A 19,005-nucleotide genomic window follows, 5' to 3' on the forward strand; every position below is an offset into this window, starting at 1 on the left:
GTACTGGAGTCACCTGGAAGCAGTCGGAAATGCAGAAACACAGGCCCCGCTCCACTCCTACTGAACTAGAATCTTCCTTTTAACAAGATCCCTAGGTGATCTGCATGCTCATCGGAGTCTGAGAGTCACCGGGCTAGAGAAACTGATGGTCAGGTTTACTTCATGCTGGTAACTGTGATATGAAGCTTGTGGTGAGTGTAAAACCAGTAGCTGAACACTCAGGAATTAGGAGCAAGAGAATCACCATGCATAACTAGAGTTTATACAGACAGTGATTTGCCTTTTTCTACAGGATGGGTGAGAGTGTGTCTATGGACACTGAGGCTCAAATGGTATACGCTGATCATCTATGGATACTAAACACGTGACAAAAATGAATATATGCATTTACTCCATGACAGTAGTGGGTCTACAACCTGCCCTTTTTTGCCTCTAGTAGTAGTGCTTTAAATTCTGAGTTTTATTCCTCTAATTTATTAAATGAGAATAACATCATTTACCACAGTTATTGTGAAAAATCAAATAAAATAATGCATACGAGAGCATGTGAGACATAAAGTATTCACTAAGTCCCTGGATTTATTAATTCGAATCTACCAGCCACTCCTTGGAAACACATGGGCCAGTTCTACTCTGTCCTACAGGGTTGCTATGAGTTGGAATCGATGGCAACAGCTTTGTTTGTACACGTGTTAAAAATGATAGCATTCTCTCATTTACATCTTTTAGTCCTACATGTGCAACAATCTGTATGAAGATGAAGTAAAGGGAGAAAAAACAAAACGTTTCTTCTCAACCAGCAAGTCTCTGTTCCCTTGGAAAAATTATAAACTGCTACAGAGAACTTAGCTACAAAATCTAAGTTCTTTCCATACCACATGCCTTCCCAAATGTTAATTGGAAAGTGCTGAATGAAGTATTAGTGCTGAATCAGCTCACTAACTTTGTCTCTGTCCTTAAGCTTTCCCTTTCCAATCTATCCCACAGCTGTTATGTTAACCTTTTTAAATCCCTGCTTTGATTAAATCACCTGTGGGCTCAAAAACTATCAATATCTTTTTAATGCCTATGGAATGAAGTTCAAATAAAAGATGAAGGGGGGCTACCATTTACTAAGTGCTTATTCCATGTCACACACTATGCTAGGTGATTATTTAAGGTTCCCACTTCATGAATATAAACGCATACCGTAAGAAGCAGTGTGGTGGTAAGTAGCATGTTATAAATCATTACGAAAGTACTGAAGAGGAATAGGCTACTTTTGTCTATGATAATGTCTTAAAGATGGTATTTAAGGGAAGCTTTGAAATGATTTTGATAGAGGAGGAGTTCATAGACTTGGGATAGGATGATGGCAAATCCAATTCGCTATCTTATGTGAGTCCCTTTTCTTGCACTAAGGTAGATATACTTCTGCTCTCTAAGTGAATACCCAGAGTGATGCAGAGATTCACCACAAGGCAGCTTATTCAATCGTCAGACTACCATCAGCATAATACTGTTGTTGTTAGCTGCTGTGGAGCTGGCCTCTGACTCACGGGAGCTCATGTACAACAGAACGAGATGCTGCCCAGTCCTATACTATCCCCGACCGGTTGTGGATCAGACCATTGTAATCTGTAGGGTTTTTACCGGCTGATTTTTGGAAGTAGATCACCAGGCCTTTCTTCCTAGTCTGTCTTAGTTTGGAAGCACTGCTGAAACCTGCTCAGCATCATATCAACATGCAAGCCTCCACTGACAGATGGCTGGTGGCGACGCCCGAGGTGTAGTGGCTGGGAATCAAACCCAGATCTCCCATACGGAAGGGGAGAACTTGACCACTGAACCACCACTGCCCTCATCGGCATAATAATTAATATCAGATAACAATTACTGAATGTCAACACTTACTGTATATTCCTGACAATGTGCTAAGAGTTTTACATGCATTATTTCATATAATCCTCAAAACAATCCTACAAGATAGGTAGAATTAAGATGCAAAAACACTTAGAAAGGTTAATTAATTTAAGAAAGGTCTTTTGGCTAGTAAATGACACAATCAAAAACTGAACCTAGACTACACGAATCAAAGCTCAACAAAAAACCACTGTGCCATATTGTTGAAGATTACTTTTCATTCATTCAATAAAGTGATGATCACAGTCCACTGTAATAGGAGTGAGCACAGGGTACTCTGGGAGCATCTAAGCTGGACTGGACAAAAAGAGAGGTTGTGCCATAGATGAATTTTGAAAGTTGACAAGCAACTAGGATGGGAAAAAGGAGGGCATTCTAAAGCATGTATAGCAGTCTACGCAGCTGAAAGGAAGGGTGAGAGATCACGGTACATTTGAAGACCTCCAAGTCATTCAGTGGAATCCCTGGATGGTGCAAATGGTTAATGCACCTGGCTGGTAATCGAAAGGCTGGAAGTTTGAGTCCATCCACAGGTGCCTTGGAAGAAAGGCCTGGAGATCTCCTTCCAAAAAGCCAGTCATCAAAAACCCTGTGGAGTACAGTTCTACTCTCACACACATAGGGTTGCCATGAGTCACAATCAACTCGATAGCAACTGGTTTGGGTTTTTTGGTTTAATAACGCAACACCATGCAAACCATTTATGGTATCCTATTATTTTAGTACTACTCCTTACGTACTTCTATTCTACCCTCACAATTAGTTTTTAGGCAGGTAATACTTCTGATTTACAAGATGAGGAACCTGAGGTGCTGACCTCAGTAGTTCATGCTGTCACCTTAAATAATCTGAAGTCCCCAAATTATTAAATGGCAGGACTAGAATTTGTTTCCTATTCTGTCTGACAGCCCGTTAAATGTTAAAGATAGTGTCTGCGTTTCCCCTTAGAGTTACTTTTTCTGGGATAAACGTCCCAGATTCCTTTAAGTGTCTTCTGTAGGTGAGTTTCTGGGCTCTTTACTACCTGACTCATCTCTGATCAATTCCATTTTAAGATTATCCATTACTAAACACAATATTCTGGATATGGATTTACTAGCAAAAATTCATAGCGCAAGAGTATCACCACCAATAAGGAAAGAAAAATAGAACAAGATCACAATAGTAATTTATGTACTCATATCATTATATTTTTTTTGTTTTCATCATTATATTTGTATCTAGCTGCTTCGGTGTCCTATTCCTTCAGTTCTCATCTCCTACTGCTCTCCCACTGGCTCACTCTATTCCATCACAAGAGCCTCTTCGTGTTCCTCTAGTATCCCAAACAGGCTTCTGCCTCAGGGTCTTTGCAGTTTTTTTCTTCCTCAGCCTAAATGCTATCCCCTAGATATATGCATGACTCCCTCATTTCCTTCAGGCAAATGTCACCTCCTCAGTGAGGCCTACCTTGACTCCCAGCTTCCCTGTATATCCTATACTCCTTACCTTGCTTTGCTTTTCCTCATAACATTCTTCTCATCTAACATATTATTTATCTATCCATCCACTCATCCATTGATTGACTGACTGAATTCTTTCTCCTCCTCCCTAAAGTGCAAGCTCCATGTGGGCAAGATTTTTTAATGTTTGTTCGCTGCTATGTACTATTGTTGTGTGCTGCCGAGTTGATTCTGACTGTGACACTAAATGGCAGCGCAGAACTGCCCCCAGGGTTTCCCAGGCTATACTCTTTAAGGGAGCAGACCGCCAGGTCTTTTCTTCTGTGGAGCGGGTGGCGGGTTCAAACCTCTGGCCTTTCAGTCAGCAGCTGAGTGCTTAACCAACGTGCCACTAGGCAAACAGTAAGTGCTCAATAAATATTTATTAAATAAATAAAATGAGAAAAGGAAAGTGGGACCTGATCAGGGATACGAATGGAAGGTTCTAAATTATAACTCACTGTGTTTGCTTTGGTAGTCCATGTACTAAATTGTAATTCACGATGTCTGAGTTCTAGCCTGAGATGTGATAGAGAAATCTCTCGTAAAGAATATAAGGTATTAACAGACTTTAAGGTAAACTGGACATAAACAATTTTGACTTTACAGTAAAATTAGTAATAATAATGAAAGTGGCACCTAGAGCATCTGAAAGAAAATTATTAGCTAGAAAAGATGATTATAGAAAAGAATACGATTAACATTAATACCTACCTAAATGCACTAAAGGGTTTGGGTACAATCAGCATTATAGTAAGAGTAGAGTCCAGAGTCAAGCTCTGTTACTTTCTAGCTGTGTAGGCTCAGACTAGTTACCAAGCCATTTTGTCTCATTTCCCTCATGTGTAAAATGGTTATAGCAGTAAACTACCTTCAGAGTGTTCATGTAATGATTAACTAGGATAATATATGCTCTAGCACATAAACTGTTAATTATTATTAGCACACTATCTAGCATATAAACTCTCAATAAATATTAGCTACTATTATGACTGTCACCAATTTCTAAACTTTTAGAAGTTTATCTTGAGAGTTATTAAACAATAGGTATGCATGGCAAGAACCACTACTTAAAAAAAAAAAAAAAAAAACAGGAAATAATTACCACATCAAAATCTAATACCTTCAAAACACCTTTAGACCAGTTTAAACAAAGTACTGGATTTTGGATTTTTTTTCACAAGCCACACATATAGTATAGCATTTGATTATTTAATTTTTAACTTTAATTTATATCAGTTCTCAATCTTTTATTCTTTCCTAATATGCCTGAGAGACACGGCACACCACCCCCATTAGGAACAGTGGCTCAGCGGAGCAGCGATTCTTCACTAAGTGGTGGTAATATGGCAAGGGGTGGAATGGATAAGGGCTGTCCTAAGCTGAAAATCACTAGCTCACATATTATCAAAAAAAAAAAAAAAAAAAAGCTGTGATTCAAAAGCAAGAAACCAAGGTAAATCTACAGAAAGGCACCATTTCTTTAATTTATATTAATATAGCTGGAGATAATGAAAATGTCTTACTAGTGTGTTTTCTCCATTGGAACTATTCCAGAGCCTCATTCGATTATCTGTACCAACAGTGAGGAGATGAAGCCCATCACTTGTAAAACATAAGCCATTAACTTTCCCATTATGAGCAGTGTTTGCTGCAATGAAAAATACGTTCAGTTTATCTGGTCCTGTATTCAGTACATATTTAATGTTTGATGATACAGTTATTTAAATATATTAAAAAAACAACTACTGAATTCCTTAAAATATGTAAGTTGATTATATTTAAAATTAAACAACCCTTTGAATTATTTGAATAATGATAAACTATATAAATTAGAACCATAAAAATAGAGGAAAACAGGAACAGCGAAAGGAAAAAAATCCTGCCAAGTATAATTTTTCTTCAGAGAGTAGGCTGAGCTAACAAATTTAATTAAGTACACAGCTTAACACTAAAATTTTAAAGCAAACACCTCTCATCCCTTTAAGGTAGTATTTCAATTTCTAATCTAAAATCAACCCGTAAACTATTAAAAATCAGTAATACGAGTGTTCCACATCAAACAAACTTTAACAAGGGAAGGACTGTATTAGTCTCAATCAAAATTTGTATCTTTTTCAAATTGAACAAGTTTGAGAAAGCATAATTCTCAAATAGCCTGATTCATTTAATTCAAAACATTACTAAAACAATCATAGGTTTTATACTTCATTCTAATGTATTTCCAGTCGAGATTTAATTATAAATCAAATTTTTAATGTACAAAGAAATTAAGCTCTATTATAAAAATGCAGCTGAGGTACTTGTCACCCGGATTATAGCAGACTTACATTTATTACACATCTTGCAGTTTTTATGCTGACATAATGGCTACAAATGTTACTATTCCTTTAGTATCCTGAAGATAGATAATTTAGGTTATGCATATTTAACAATTGATTTATTGTTACTATCTTTTTAAAACATAAAATTTGTAATTTGTCAATATATACTTATTTAGCTTCGATTAAAAAATTTTCAGTATAATATTTCATTACCTGATTCAACAGCTTGTGACTTTTTCCCATTATATTGATCAAGAGTAATCAAACAGCCTGATGCTCTCCTCACGTCCCATAATTTTACTCTACTGTCAGCACTGAGAAGAAATAAATGTTACATTAGCATATGGATCCAGGACAGCGACTACACTCCTTACCTAACTTTCTAGTAGTACAGCACACAGAGGTCTCATTATATTGGTACAAATATATTTGTACATTTGGGTTGTTCAGCAGTTACAAAGAGAGAAAATAACAAAAAAGTAAATTTTCTTTTTCAGATTACAAAGAGGCATTTCAAAATCTGCTGCTTTTTATAGTTATTTTTAATTACATGAGCATCCTTCCCCCTAAGAACCAGACAAGCTTGCAGCTTGTTCCTTAGAGCAAGTTTGTTACTACAGTAAAACCTGTAAAAGCCGTAACCTGTGAAAGGCTGAAACCTGCCAGAGAAGGAAAACTCAAATATTTTCCACTAATAGAGTTATAGAAAAGTGGTATGATTGCATTCTGTCAAAGGCAGATAACTTGTGAGACCCAGGAAAACAAAGCAGTGCCATGGAGTTCTGGCTCTCACAGGTTTCATTGTATATCCTCTCTACTATTTGTTATTCTAATACTATTTAGACAATCAAGCAGTTAACTGATTTCACATTCCTTAAAAACGCATTTGCCATATACACGGTAATTTTTTTTTAACAAAAAAAAATTGAGAGTAAGGTGAATAATGTGGACAATTAATTTTCACTTGGTTTCATGTACCCAAATTAATGTCTAGATATACAGAACTAAACTGAATGTCTCCTAGCAATTATAAACTTTTTCTTCCAACTAAGTGAAAAGAAGAAAGGTAACACCAAGATCAAACATCAATTTCAGCTTCACACTACTCCTAAAGAAAAATATAAATCAGCTCAATCGATGCTACAATTTCTTCAGGACAACCCCAACGGTATTCTAACCCACTGAGTTTATCTATGCCATTTGAATAAGGGCCTAACATTACACTTTATAAGCCCATTTCTCATGTATGTATGGATCCATGAGGTCTATTTGCTTCTAAAACCTTTACTCCTCTCACCGATCATGATCCAGCCCAGCCAGATGGAATAGTTGCAAAAAGCTAGCACTTCCCATTCCCAGGCTGGTTTTCTTTCTTCCCAGCTGGGGGAAAAGTCTGTGATACGATGAGTCTGAGGATTTAAATCTATTCAGATATATCAAATCATATCTGACCCTTGACATTGATTACTAGGTCCACTTTAGTGCTGATTCAAATTCCTGGGAGTAGTCCGAGAGCTGAAAGCCTCTTAGCTCCTCTCTGACTTGTGTATGACCAAGTTAGGCAGGAGCAGTGTACATCCATCCTAGCACAGACCTGCAGTCACCACCTAGCTCCTCAGTTTCGCCTTCACACCACTTTAGCCAGCTTTCTAATGGTTACACTTTAGACTCTGCTCTACTTCAGACATTTCAACATCACATTCTGCAAACTATTATCAGAAGTACCTTTGGGGACTAAAACTATGACATAGAGGGAAGACTGTCAGTCTTTAAAAAAATTCAAAGATCTTTGTAAAACTAATACAAATAGCTTTTGTAATAATAAAACTTTAAAACCAAAATTTAGTAAAATGTCTATATCCAAGTCTTTGACTGCTACTTTCTATCCCTTTTTGAATTTTCTTCCCCTGGCACTCATACCTCCACCTCGTTAGGTCCCTGACTCCTCCTATACACCTTTTGTGATTTTACTTCCTTCCTTATATTCATGACTTCAACAATTTTCAGACACTGAGCTACTTACCTTTTAAACACCGAAAATGTTAACTCTGTGTCATTTAATATTTTGCTTGCTGGGGCTTGGTATAGCTGAGATCTAAATCCCCAACTGACAACACAACACTACCCAGCAATCCTATGTGCCCCTAAGCAGCTCCCTCTCCTACTCATTAAAACAGTTACTCCAAATCTTCACAACCTTCCCTCAAAACCGCATCTCCATTTCCATATTTTCAACAGATGACTCAAGTCTTATTCTGCTAAAAAACAATAGAGGCCATTGTTGTTATCAGCTGCTGTCAAATTGGCCCCTGACTCATGACAATCCCATGCACAAGATTAGACTGCTGTGATCGATAGGGTTTTCTTTGGTTGGTTTTTCAGAAGTAGATCACCAGGCCTTTCTTCCTAGTCTGTCTTAGTCTGGAAGATTTGCTGAAACCGGTTCATAATCATAGCATCACACAAGCCTCCACTGAGAGATGGGTGGTGAGTATGACAGAAATTGAATTGGAAATTGGCCAGAAATTGAACCTGGGTGTCCCATGTGGAAGGCAAGAGTTCTACCACTGAACTACCACTACCCCCATAGAGGACATTAGGTTTGCACTTTGAGCTTTTCTGCCAAACCTACAAACTTAACTGCATTCATGTCCACCTTGTCCTCCCTCCATTTAGTCAAATCAAGTGTCCCTCCTCTCGATCTGGATCCTTGATATTACCCCCTCCTGTCTATTTAAGGTCCCTGATACACGAATTATTCCTTCCATTTTTTATTTTCACCTTTATCTTTCTACTGTTACTTTCTCCCCGGCATATAAACATGCAAGCCTCTTCCTTCCACCACACAAACAGAACCCTCCAAATCTCCTGATTTTCTCAGTTAAGCATTCCTATTCTCTTTCCCCATATTATATTTACCAAAGATGTGTATCTATTAAAGCATTTTTCAGGATGTATTGAAATCACTGATTTTTCTGACTAGATCTTTAAATAGACCGTTAGCTTCTTGAAGGGACTACGCCTTGGTTACCTGTGTCTCTAGCACATAGTAATAATTCATTTAATATTACTGAACTGAATTACTGAATGGATGGATGTGTTATGTCAAATTCAGAAAAATTTTTGGTTAAAGAAAATGAATAAAAATGCTATTTTTTGGTTTGTTTTTTATAAAATCTAGTAGCCTTTCATGATAAAAATACTCAACAAACCAGGAACAGAAGGAAAACTTCTCAATATGATAAAGGACATTCATGAAAAACCCACAGCTAACATCATGCTCAATAATGAAAGACTGAAAGGTTTTCCCCTATGATCAGAAACAAGACAAGGATGCCTGCTTTTATCATTGCTATTTTTTTTTTTTTATTATTATTCAACATCATACTAGAAATTCCAGTCAGAGTAATTAGGCAAGAAAAAAAAAAAAGGCATCCAAATCGGAAAAGAAAAAGTAAAGCTATTTCTATCCATTGATGATATAACCCTACATATAGAAAATCTCAAATAATTAAAAAAAAAATTACTAGAGCTAATAAATGAGCTCAGCAAAGTTGCAGGGTACATGATCAACATGCAATAATCAGATGTGTTTCTATACACCAGCAATGAATAATCCAAAAATGGTATTTTGGAAACAATTCCATTTCCAATTAACATCTAAAAGAATTAAATACCTAGGAATAAATTTAATCAGGGAGATGTAAGACCTTACAATGGAAATTATAAAACAAAACTGAAAGAAATTAAAGAAGACCTAAATGAAATGCAGGGATGGATTAACCAGTAAGCAAGGTACACATGGACTTAATTCTGTTTACTTACTAATTTGTAGTGCACAATTTCACATGGGTTTCCCTACCTCTTTGACGTGGTGAAAAACAGGTAAAATTGTGCACTACGAATTAGTAAGTAAGCACAACTTAAGCTTGCGTGTACCTTGCTTATTGGATAATCTGTCCCTGAGAGATGGAAAGACACTCTGTGTTTATAGACTAGAAGACTTAATACTGTTAACATCTCTATCAAAATTGGAACACTCTTTTTTGCAGAAATGGCAAAGTCAATCCTTACATTCATACGGAATTATACGGGGCCCCAAAGAGCCAAAACAGTCTTGTAAAAGGACAAAGTAGGAAACTCATACTTCCCAATTTCAAAATGTACTATAAACTACAGTAACATTGTAGTATATTCTTTTACCAGTACCACAGGTAAGGACAGACATACAGATCAACGGAATAGAATTGAGAATCTAGAAATAAATTCATACATCTATAACCAACTGATTTTTCAACAAAGGTGTCAAGTCCATTCAATGGGGAAAGAATAGTCTCTTCAATAAATGCCGGGACAACTCCCATGCAAAGAATGAAGCTGGACCGATACCTCACATCATAAACAAAAGTGAACTCAAAATTGGTCAACTACCTAAATGTAAGAGCTAAAACTTAAACCTCCTGGAAGAAAATACAGGGGAAAAGTATCACGATCTTGCTTTTGACAATGAATTGTTCGATATGACATTAAAGCAAGAGCAATTACAACAAACAGTAGGTAAACTGAATTTCATAAAAATTAAAAACTTTTGTACATCAAAGGACTTTAATAGGAAAATGAAGAGACTACCTACAGAATGGGAGAAAATACTTGGTAACCATATTTCTGATAAGGGTTTAATATTGAGAATATATAAAGAATTTCTGCAATTCCATAAAAAGACAAAGAACCAAATTAAGAAATGGACAAAGGACTTGAACAGACATTTCACCGAGGAAGATACATAAGACATTTCTCCATTAGCCTCTATCCTGACTTGGGATGTTCCAGTGTCTACAACTGCATGAGCCGTTTCCTTGATATATAAATCTCTCTATCTATATATTTGTACACTTCTACTGGTTTTGCTTCTCTAGAGAACCCAGCCTAAGACAAGGGGAGAATGTGGAGAAACTGGGATCCTTGTGTAGTGCTAGTGGGAAAGTCAAATAGTATAGCCTTGGTGGAAAACAGTTTGATGGCTTCTCAAAAAGTTAAATATAGAATTAGCATGTGACCCAGCAATCTCACTCATAGGTATACAATAAAAGACTTGAAAGCAGGGATTCAAACAGACACTTGTACAACTATGTTCATTATAGCATTACTCATAATAACCAAAAGGTGGAAACAACCCAAGCATACGTCAACAGTTGAATGGATACATAAAATGTGGCATATACATACAATAGAATATTATTCATTCATAAAGAGAAAAGAAGTTCTGACACATGGGTGAACCTCAAAAACACTGTGATAAGTGAAATAAGCCAGACACAAAAGGACAAATATTATATGACCCCACTTATATGAAATATCTAGAACAGGCAAATGAATAGGGACAAAAATTTATCAGGGTTAACAGGGGCTCGGGGGAGGAGAGAATGGGGGAGTTATTCCTCAGTGGACCCTGAAGATCTATTTGGGGCAATGAAAAGTACTTGGAAATAGTGGTGACAGTTGCATGACATGGTGAATTAATGTCACTGAACTGGACATGTACAAATGGCAAATTATTTGTTATATATATTTTACCACAATAAAATAAAAAAAAAAAAACCTATTTTTAAATTAAGAAAGTACAATAGTTGTGTACGCAAAAATGACACAGCAGAGTTGTTTTACTGGAATTAGCAGATTTGTATTACTACAGATTCTCTTGTTCTATTCTCTTTGTTCTAAAAGGTGAATATCTTCAACAAGGATAGTCAGGATTAGGATTATAATGTAAAGATTTCTTCTGGTGACATGAATTAAAATCCATAAATGTATTTAAAATTTCACGGGCCCAATTAATAACTGAACATGCAAAATATGTATCTTACATAAATGTAGGCTTTTCAAAATGTATCTCATAAATTACTTACAAAAAAAACCAAACCCACTGCCATCAAGTCGATTCTGACTCACACTGACCCTAGAGGACAGAGTAGAACTGCCCCATAGAGTTTCCAAGGAGTGCCTGGTGGATTCGAACTGCTGACCTTTTGGTTAGCAGCCATAGCACTTAACCACTATGTCACCAGGGTTTCCAAATTACTTATACGAAAACAAAACAAAACAAAATGAAACCCACTGCCACTGAGTTGATTCCAACTCCTAGCAACCCTACAGGACAGAGCAGAACTGCCCCATACGGTTTCCAAGCAGCAGTTGGTGGATTCCAACTGCCGACCATTTTTGGTTAGCAGCTGGATGCTTAAACACTGCACCACCAGGACTCCAAATTACTTATACTGACTTTAAAACCAAATTGCATCTTACCTTGCAGTTGCTAAGATATATTCATAACGTGGTGACCAGGAAACTGCCAGTATTTCTTGTCTGTGACCTGCAAATACAAAGGTATGAAAAGTTTTATAAAATATTTGAAAAAACCAAGAGATAAAGTGCCAATATTGTGCCTGATTCTAAAGTGAAGATTAAATATTAAAAGTGAAGTAACTGATATGACTATCATTTTTTTTTAACATTTATAATAACAATCTGTTTTAAATATTAATGTGAAATCTATGGGGCATGAGGTGACTGCCCCGTAACAAAAGAGGTGGTTGATATTTTATTAACAAAAGAATTAGTTTTGCCTTAGAAAGAACAATCAAAGCAAGTGGGTCTTTTTAAATAGTTTTTAGCCTATATAAGTCAATCCATCAATAATCAATATAGCTCAAGATCAATTATCTGTACAACAAAAAGTCAGTGCAACAAAAATACAAGATAAACATTTTAAAGAATAAAAATGGCTTTCAATTTTTCAGAAAGTTTTAACAGACAGAAAATTATTTTAACTCATGACTGTAAAAAGGCATTCGCATAAAATTTTTTTTCATAGGATAAATGATTGACTTCTTACCTCATTCAACTATTCAAATCAGACATTTTCTTCTGCCTACCTTATATTACAGAAATTCATTATAGTATTAAAAAATGTTTTCCATCCTACCAAATTTTCTTAATATATTTATTATGTGTTTCTTAGAAATGAATAAAAATGAGTATCTATGAATTTACATTCCATCTTTCCACTGTTTGGAATTAGATGATCTAATACTAATAAAACAGTAGCAAAAATAAAGTAACATACCTTTTCCAAATAAAGTATTATTTCAACAATTTTTTCTAACATATTTTTATGGGAAAAAAAGCACCTAAATGTTAAGAACAATGTTTAATGATTAGCCAGGACAACACTGAACAATGCTGAAGAGACATGTGTACGGTGTAAGATTCATCGGTAGTTTATTTTTTTTAAATGTAGAAATAACAAGGTTTTGATTTAGCCTCTCCATTTTCCATATCCTTGAGCTTCCCCTATGGCCACTGTTCATATAAATGTCTCCTCAATAGTTCAGTTTTCTAAGAATAATGCACAGAAGAATCTTTATTTCCCTGTTGACTTTTAACAACTAGCACAAAATACATTAGTCATGTCACTTACAAAGAACACATTGTTAGTAATGTTTCTTTTTATTGAATGTTTATTGTTTCAAATTTAAAAAAAATACCCTGTAGAATGTGGGAACAGGATCCAGACTTCAAGTCACAAAGTTGTACTTTGGGCCCTCTAGTACCAACTGTAAAAACAAAAATTTTTAAAGATAATTTTATTACAAATCATCATCAAAAAGAAACAAGAAACATTGTAATTCCTAACATTTTTACTGTATCCTTCCAGAAATACAAGAATGCATGCCAAAAATATACTTCAAATCATTTTTTAATTAGAAAAATTATTTTAATCAGTTATACTTGAGTACCAAAAGAACTCTACTATTGCACTATTTTTTTAACTTTTTATTTTGAAGTAATTATAGAGTCACAGGAATCTGCAAAGATCATACAGAAAGGTCCCATGCACTCTTCATCCAGGTTTCCCCAGTGGTTGTATCTTAGGTAGTTGTAGTACATGATCAAAATCAGGAAATTTAAATTGGTATGAGTATGCGTACAGTTCTATACCATTTTATTACATTAAATCATTTTAATAGCTTAGTTTTTCCATGTAAATGATATACTTCCAATCACTAGTAAGAGATTCATAACCTCTGGACACAGACTAAATGGACCTCAAAGATAATTAGTGCACAGCTTTTCTTAGGAGATGAAGCAGCTCACTGATGTCCAGAGGTGAAGAGATTGGCCCAGTGCCACAGAAATAATGGAATCACAGGGATACCTGGTACCAGAAAAGCATTTGTTTCTTTCTCCTATAGGAACATTATTGTTGTAGATAAAAAAAACATTATTGTTGCAAATACTTTAGTATAAATGGATATTTAATTTGAATCATACAATCTTTAAAGAGAGGCAATGATGTCCTTGTTCTATTGTCTTCAATTAAAAAAATTATCAGATTTCATTCATGTGAAGTCTTTGCAAAGTCGATGGTTTAAAAGTAAACTCTCTAGGAGACAGAAATATGCTTTCTTAATCTTTGAATCCTGGCCCCTAGCATAGTACCTGACTTGAATAATATCATTGAACTGAATATAAATATAAATAGTAGTGGCACATACTTTTTTTTTTTAAAGAACTACGATCTTCATATGGGTTAAAATGTCTATATCGAAAGTAACTCGATATAAAAAGGGAGAAAAGGTTCAATGTTAAAAGACAAAAGAATACACACACAAACCTGCTACCAAACAGTGCTTGGTGGCAACTGGAGACATATGATGACTATAAACTGTTTCCTCAAAATTAAATACATCAGCAGCCTGTTAATCAAAAGACAGTTTTAAAGTATGAGTTCTAATTATAATCGCAAAAGCCACAGGTAAGACATAGAGGTATGATGACATTACAGAATAGTATACGAATATGTGTTGAAATGAGAATACAGAAAATAGTTCTATAAAAATTCAAATAAAATTGTGATTAATGTGAGCTCCAGGAGCTGAAATAACTGATTATAAAAATGAACCTTACAAGGGACCGTAGACATCATATAGGCACACCTCAATTTTATAGCTGAAGAGAGCTTTGCTAATAAATGACTTACCTAAAGTAACACATCTAATAAGTCGCAGAATGGGACTAGAACTCTAGTGTCCTGATTCTTGGTTCAATATAATTTCAAAAAGGGGTGCTGACCTTAAGAGAAGGGAAAAGCGGCACAGGGAAAGGTAGTCGAGGCATGAAATACAATAAAGACATAATCAAAAGGCAAAAGAGAAACAGTTTAACTGCAGTAAATCGTTTATGTTAAAAAGAGAAGATAAAGCTGAGAAGTAGGGTGTGAGGTTATGGAGAACTTAGAATGCCAGGCTAAACGCAGGTAATGGGAATCATTAGAGGGCTTGAGTAAAGTAGAGACATAATGAAACTGTTTTACAGTAAGGTTAATTCTGAGGTAGAACTTACGGAGAACATGTTAGAAGCAAAGTGAGGCAGGAAAACTAGTCAGGAGTTTTTAATAATAGTCTAGATGTGCAGTTAGAGTAAGAAATTAAAAAGAGAAATATAAGAGAGTTTGAAAGAACTGCTAAGATTTGATGAGTAAATGGATGTAAGGAATGCTCATGTCCACTTTGGGACATGTAAACTTTGTGTAGAAGAAACATTCAAGTGGAGATGTTCTGTAGACAGGTAGAATACTTGGGATCAGAGCTCAGAGAAAAGATTTGCACTAGAAATATAAATTTCACCTTGTTGCTGTTGTTAGGTGCTGTTGAATTGATTTAGATTCATAGTGACCCTATGTGACAGAGTAGAACAGCCCCATAGGGTTTCCTAGGCTGTAATCTTTACAGAAGCAGATTGACATGTCTTTCTCCTGTGGAGCCACAGGGTGGGTTCAAACTGCCAACCTTTCAGTTAGCAGGTAGGCCCTAAACCACTGCACCCTATTATCCACTATCTACCTTTACTAAAAACTTTTTCCTTTGAGATTGATAGGAGATAAATCCAATTTTCTTCCTCATATCACTGGAACATGCTGTTGTTGTTGTTAGATGCCGTTGAGTCAATTCCAGCTCATAGCAACCTTATGTACAACAAACCAAAACACTGCCCAGTCCTGTGCCATCTTCACAACAATTGCTATGTTTGAGCCCCATGCTGCAGTCACTGTATTAATTCATCTTACTGAGAGGGTTTTCCTTTTTTGCTGACCCTCTACTTTACCAAGCATGATGTCCTTCTGTAGGGACTAGACCATACTGGTTTTAAAATAATAAAGATATAATAATAGCTAACAATTTTTGAGCATTTATTATATGCTAGCTAATTTGTTAGCTAATATTCTGATATTTTATATATCTTAATTTATTTAATCTTCACAACCATCCCATGAGGTACAATTATTACCCCCCGTTTACCGATGAGGAAGCAGACACAGAGAGGTTTGGACTCCTGCCCAACGTCACATTGCTAGTCAACAGGAGAGACAGGATGTGCACTCACGCAGTCTAGCGCTCCTTAATCCCTATACTGCTTTCACATGTAGCATTCATGACATCTTAGCAAATAATCACACTAAGTGGCTTAGGATTAAATTCTCCTTCATCCTATACAGCAGTTTGGAAAGGTTTTAGTATACTTACTTGTAATGTATTTGTATCCCATATTTTCAGAGTTTTATCAAAGGAGCTTGATGTGAACATTCCAGTGTCATGAGGATACCACTGCACAGTCTCCACACTGTATTTGTGAACATCAGGATGGCTCCTACAAAACAGCAATCAAAATTTAGGCCTGACTTGTGTGAATTTGAAAATCGGTACTACTTAAGAATAAGAACCAGTCTAAGGGGTGGTGATGTGAACAGCCAAATCTAGATCACCTGCCTGTGTCCTAGCTGTCCAGGAGAAAGGGAGAAAGAATGTCCTGTTCACATTTAATTAGAATTTTGGTAGAGGAAAGCAATCTTCTTTGGTGTTCAAAAAGAAACACAATAAGTTTACCCAGAATAAATATCAAGAGATTGAATTAAAGCACATTAATTTAGCATGAAACATATAAAAATACTATTTGGCTATACAGCAATTTAGACATAATGTTAAAATGTTAGCTAGGATGAAGTAAGATAAAACTGAATTAAACTAGTTAAGGTAACTGTTTTACACTTCAGAATTTAGCATGTTTTCTTTTTTGGGGGGGGCGGGGTGAAAATGGCCTAAGCTTCTTGAAATCAAATTGCAGAATATTTGAGGTGATACCTTGTTTTGCACGAAGGTTCTCTATGCCTATAATGCTTTCCATTTATACAGTCGTTTTTACAGTTTTCAAAATGCTTTTTAAAAGACAGTATCTCATTTAATTCTCACAGAAACCTTATAAGAACAGCAGGACAAGTGTAATCATCTCTAACTCAAGACAAAAAAAATCTGAGGCTCAGAAATATTAACTGATTATCCCAAATTTATATTTCCAAGGTGAAGTGCCAGAACCAAGAAACAGTCTTCTTGCAAATATTCCTTGGATTTAAGCACAAATTTTAGTGCTTTGGGAACAGCTTTACTACAGAGTGGTTGCTGATATTGTTTGTAAAGTTCTTCCTCATGAAGGCATTTTCTCGACACTCATTCCCTCTTAAAAATAATTCTCCAAAGACTGGTAAGCTGATATGGGTGATGGCTGCACAGCATGACTAATGTCCCTGAATTGTACATATAAAAAAGGCTGAACCGGCAAATGTATTACATATGCTTTTACAGTTAAAAAAAGATGAGTAAACTAGTAAAGAATAGAAATATCAGGATAAATTGAGGTATGTTTTCAAATTAAGCAGCTTTGAGTGAGTAAAAGGGCGTGTGTGAGTGTGTGTATGTCTGTGTCTGTATGTGTGAGCGGGGAGGATTGCCACCACATTTATTACATCTGGCCCTTACTGTTTCTTTATTAATACCAGTTGGAAAATCTCTTTTAGATTGTGTTTATTACTAGTTAAAAGATTCATAAATGAATCTTATACCAAATGGTACTAAAGACTATAATTAGTTACTGAGTTGTGCTATGTAGGTATAGTACAAAAAAGGACAATTTCAAGTCTTTAAATAAAATATTTTTTAAAAACTGATATCAAAGTTGTTTGGGGGAAGTCACATGTTAAGAACAGCTATACCTAAATTTAAGTTATTATTTTCAGGATAATGTCAAGTGATACCCATGTAAACATGCAATTTCAATAATTTGCTTGAGCCATTCATACTACTGCTATTTTCATGCTTTGCATTTGATACAAAAACCACTAAACTGTTCACGAATTCATGAATCACATTTTTAATACACACCTGCCAATGGAACATACTGCTTTACATGTGTAATAAGGTTGTCTGCTGGAGTTTTGAAGGTCATAAAGTACAATCACACCATCTGAACCACCTGATAACATACTAATAAAAGAGTTCACATTAATTTATCATTTTATGTAGCCCACTTATTTATGATGATTGCATATTTCTGAAAATTATTAGTCTGCAAATACCCAGGTGGCATTAAGTCCATAAATACAGAGTAAATCCTCATTACTACAGACTTCAAAAAACTAAATTTTCCTAATTTTAGAAAAAATGATTATAGCAAAATTCAATCATTGATCATTTAAAATCTACCTTTATGATCCCAAAAACAAAAAATGGTTGAAACAAGACAGTACGGACACTTCTTACTTAAGAAAGTAAAGTGTTACAAAATTATTTTAAACATCCTAGTTGTAATTGTGATGAATAAAAATGGAATCATATAGACTAGCTATTACTAAGACCAGCTAGCTGACCCTGGGCAAGTTACTTTACCTGTCTGATCTTTTATCAATTGTAAAATGAGAACATTTTCACCTAAATCACAAAGTTAATGTGAAAATAAAAGTTATGTGAAGTATGTCTTTTACAGTAGAGGACCAATAAATGTTAGATTCCAATTCATTCATTCAACTTTAACTGAGAGCCTATGTTAGGCACTCTGTTAAAAAGAGTGGATGTAACTGAACAAGACAGACAGGCATGGTCCTGTCCTGACACAGCTTATAATCTTTTAGGGAAAACAGATATAGCGTATACCCCCCAAAATTAAAAACCTGTTGCCGTTGAGTCGATTCTGACTCACAGCGACCATATACGTTACAGTAGAACTGCCTCATAGGGTTTCCAAGGAGCGCCTGATGGATTCAAACTGCTGACCTTTTGGTTAGCAGCCGAGCTCTTAACCACTGTGGCACCAGTATATATAACCACACAAATTGTTATAATTGTGATCATTGCTATATCAACCTATTTTTATTCCAGTTTGAGAATTTAGGAAAAGTTTCCTTGTTTCTA

At 35.5% G+C, this 19,005-nt stretch overlaps 1 protein-coding gene across 3 annotated transcripts in view; it reads right to left on the reverse strand.

Annotated features, from left to right (window-relative positions):
• The window catches only part of ERCC8 (ERCC excision repair 8, CSA ubiquitin ligase complex subunit), a 51,570-nt gene that overhangs the window by 18,812 nt on the left and 13,753 nt on the right, over positions 1-19,005 (reverse strand). Inside the window, exons 3-9 of one of the 3 annotated variants that reach the window (XM_049857637.1) lie at positions 17,980-18,081; positions 16,291-16,414; positions 14,382-14,463; positions 13,252-13,320; positions 12,011-12,077; positions 5,921-6,021; positions 4,910-5,034 (exon numbers count right to left, since the gene is read on the reverse strand). In XM_049857637.1, coding sequence (XP_049713594.1) covers positions 4,910-5,034; positions 5,921-6,021; positions 12,011-12,077; positions 13,252-13,320; positions 14,382-14,463; positions 16,291-16,414; positions 17,980-18,081 — 670 coding nt within the window. Of the gene's footprint in view, positions 1-4,909; positions 5,035-5,920; positions 6,022-12,010; positions 12,078-13,251; positions 13,321-14,375; positions 14,464-16,290; positions 16,415-17,979; positions 18,082-19,005 lie in introns of those variants that run through there. The other 2 variants (XM_049857625.1, XM_049857644.1) reach the window with 2 other exon arrangements.

This window comes from Elephas maximus, chromosome 2, assembly GCF_024166365.1.
Source record: "Elephas maximus indicus isolate mEleMax1 chromosome 2, mEleMax1 primary haplotype, whole genome shotgun sequence".
Classification (NCBI taxonomy): Eukaryota; Metazoa; Chordata; class Mammalia; order Proboscidea; family Elephantidae; genus Elephas; species Elephas maximus.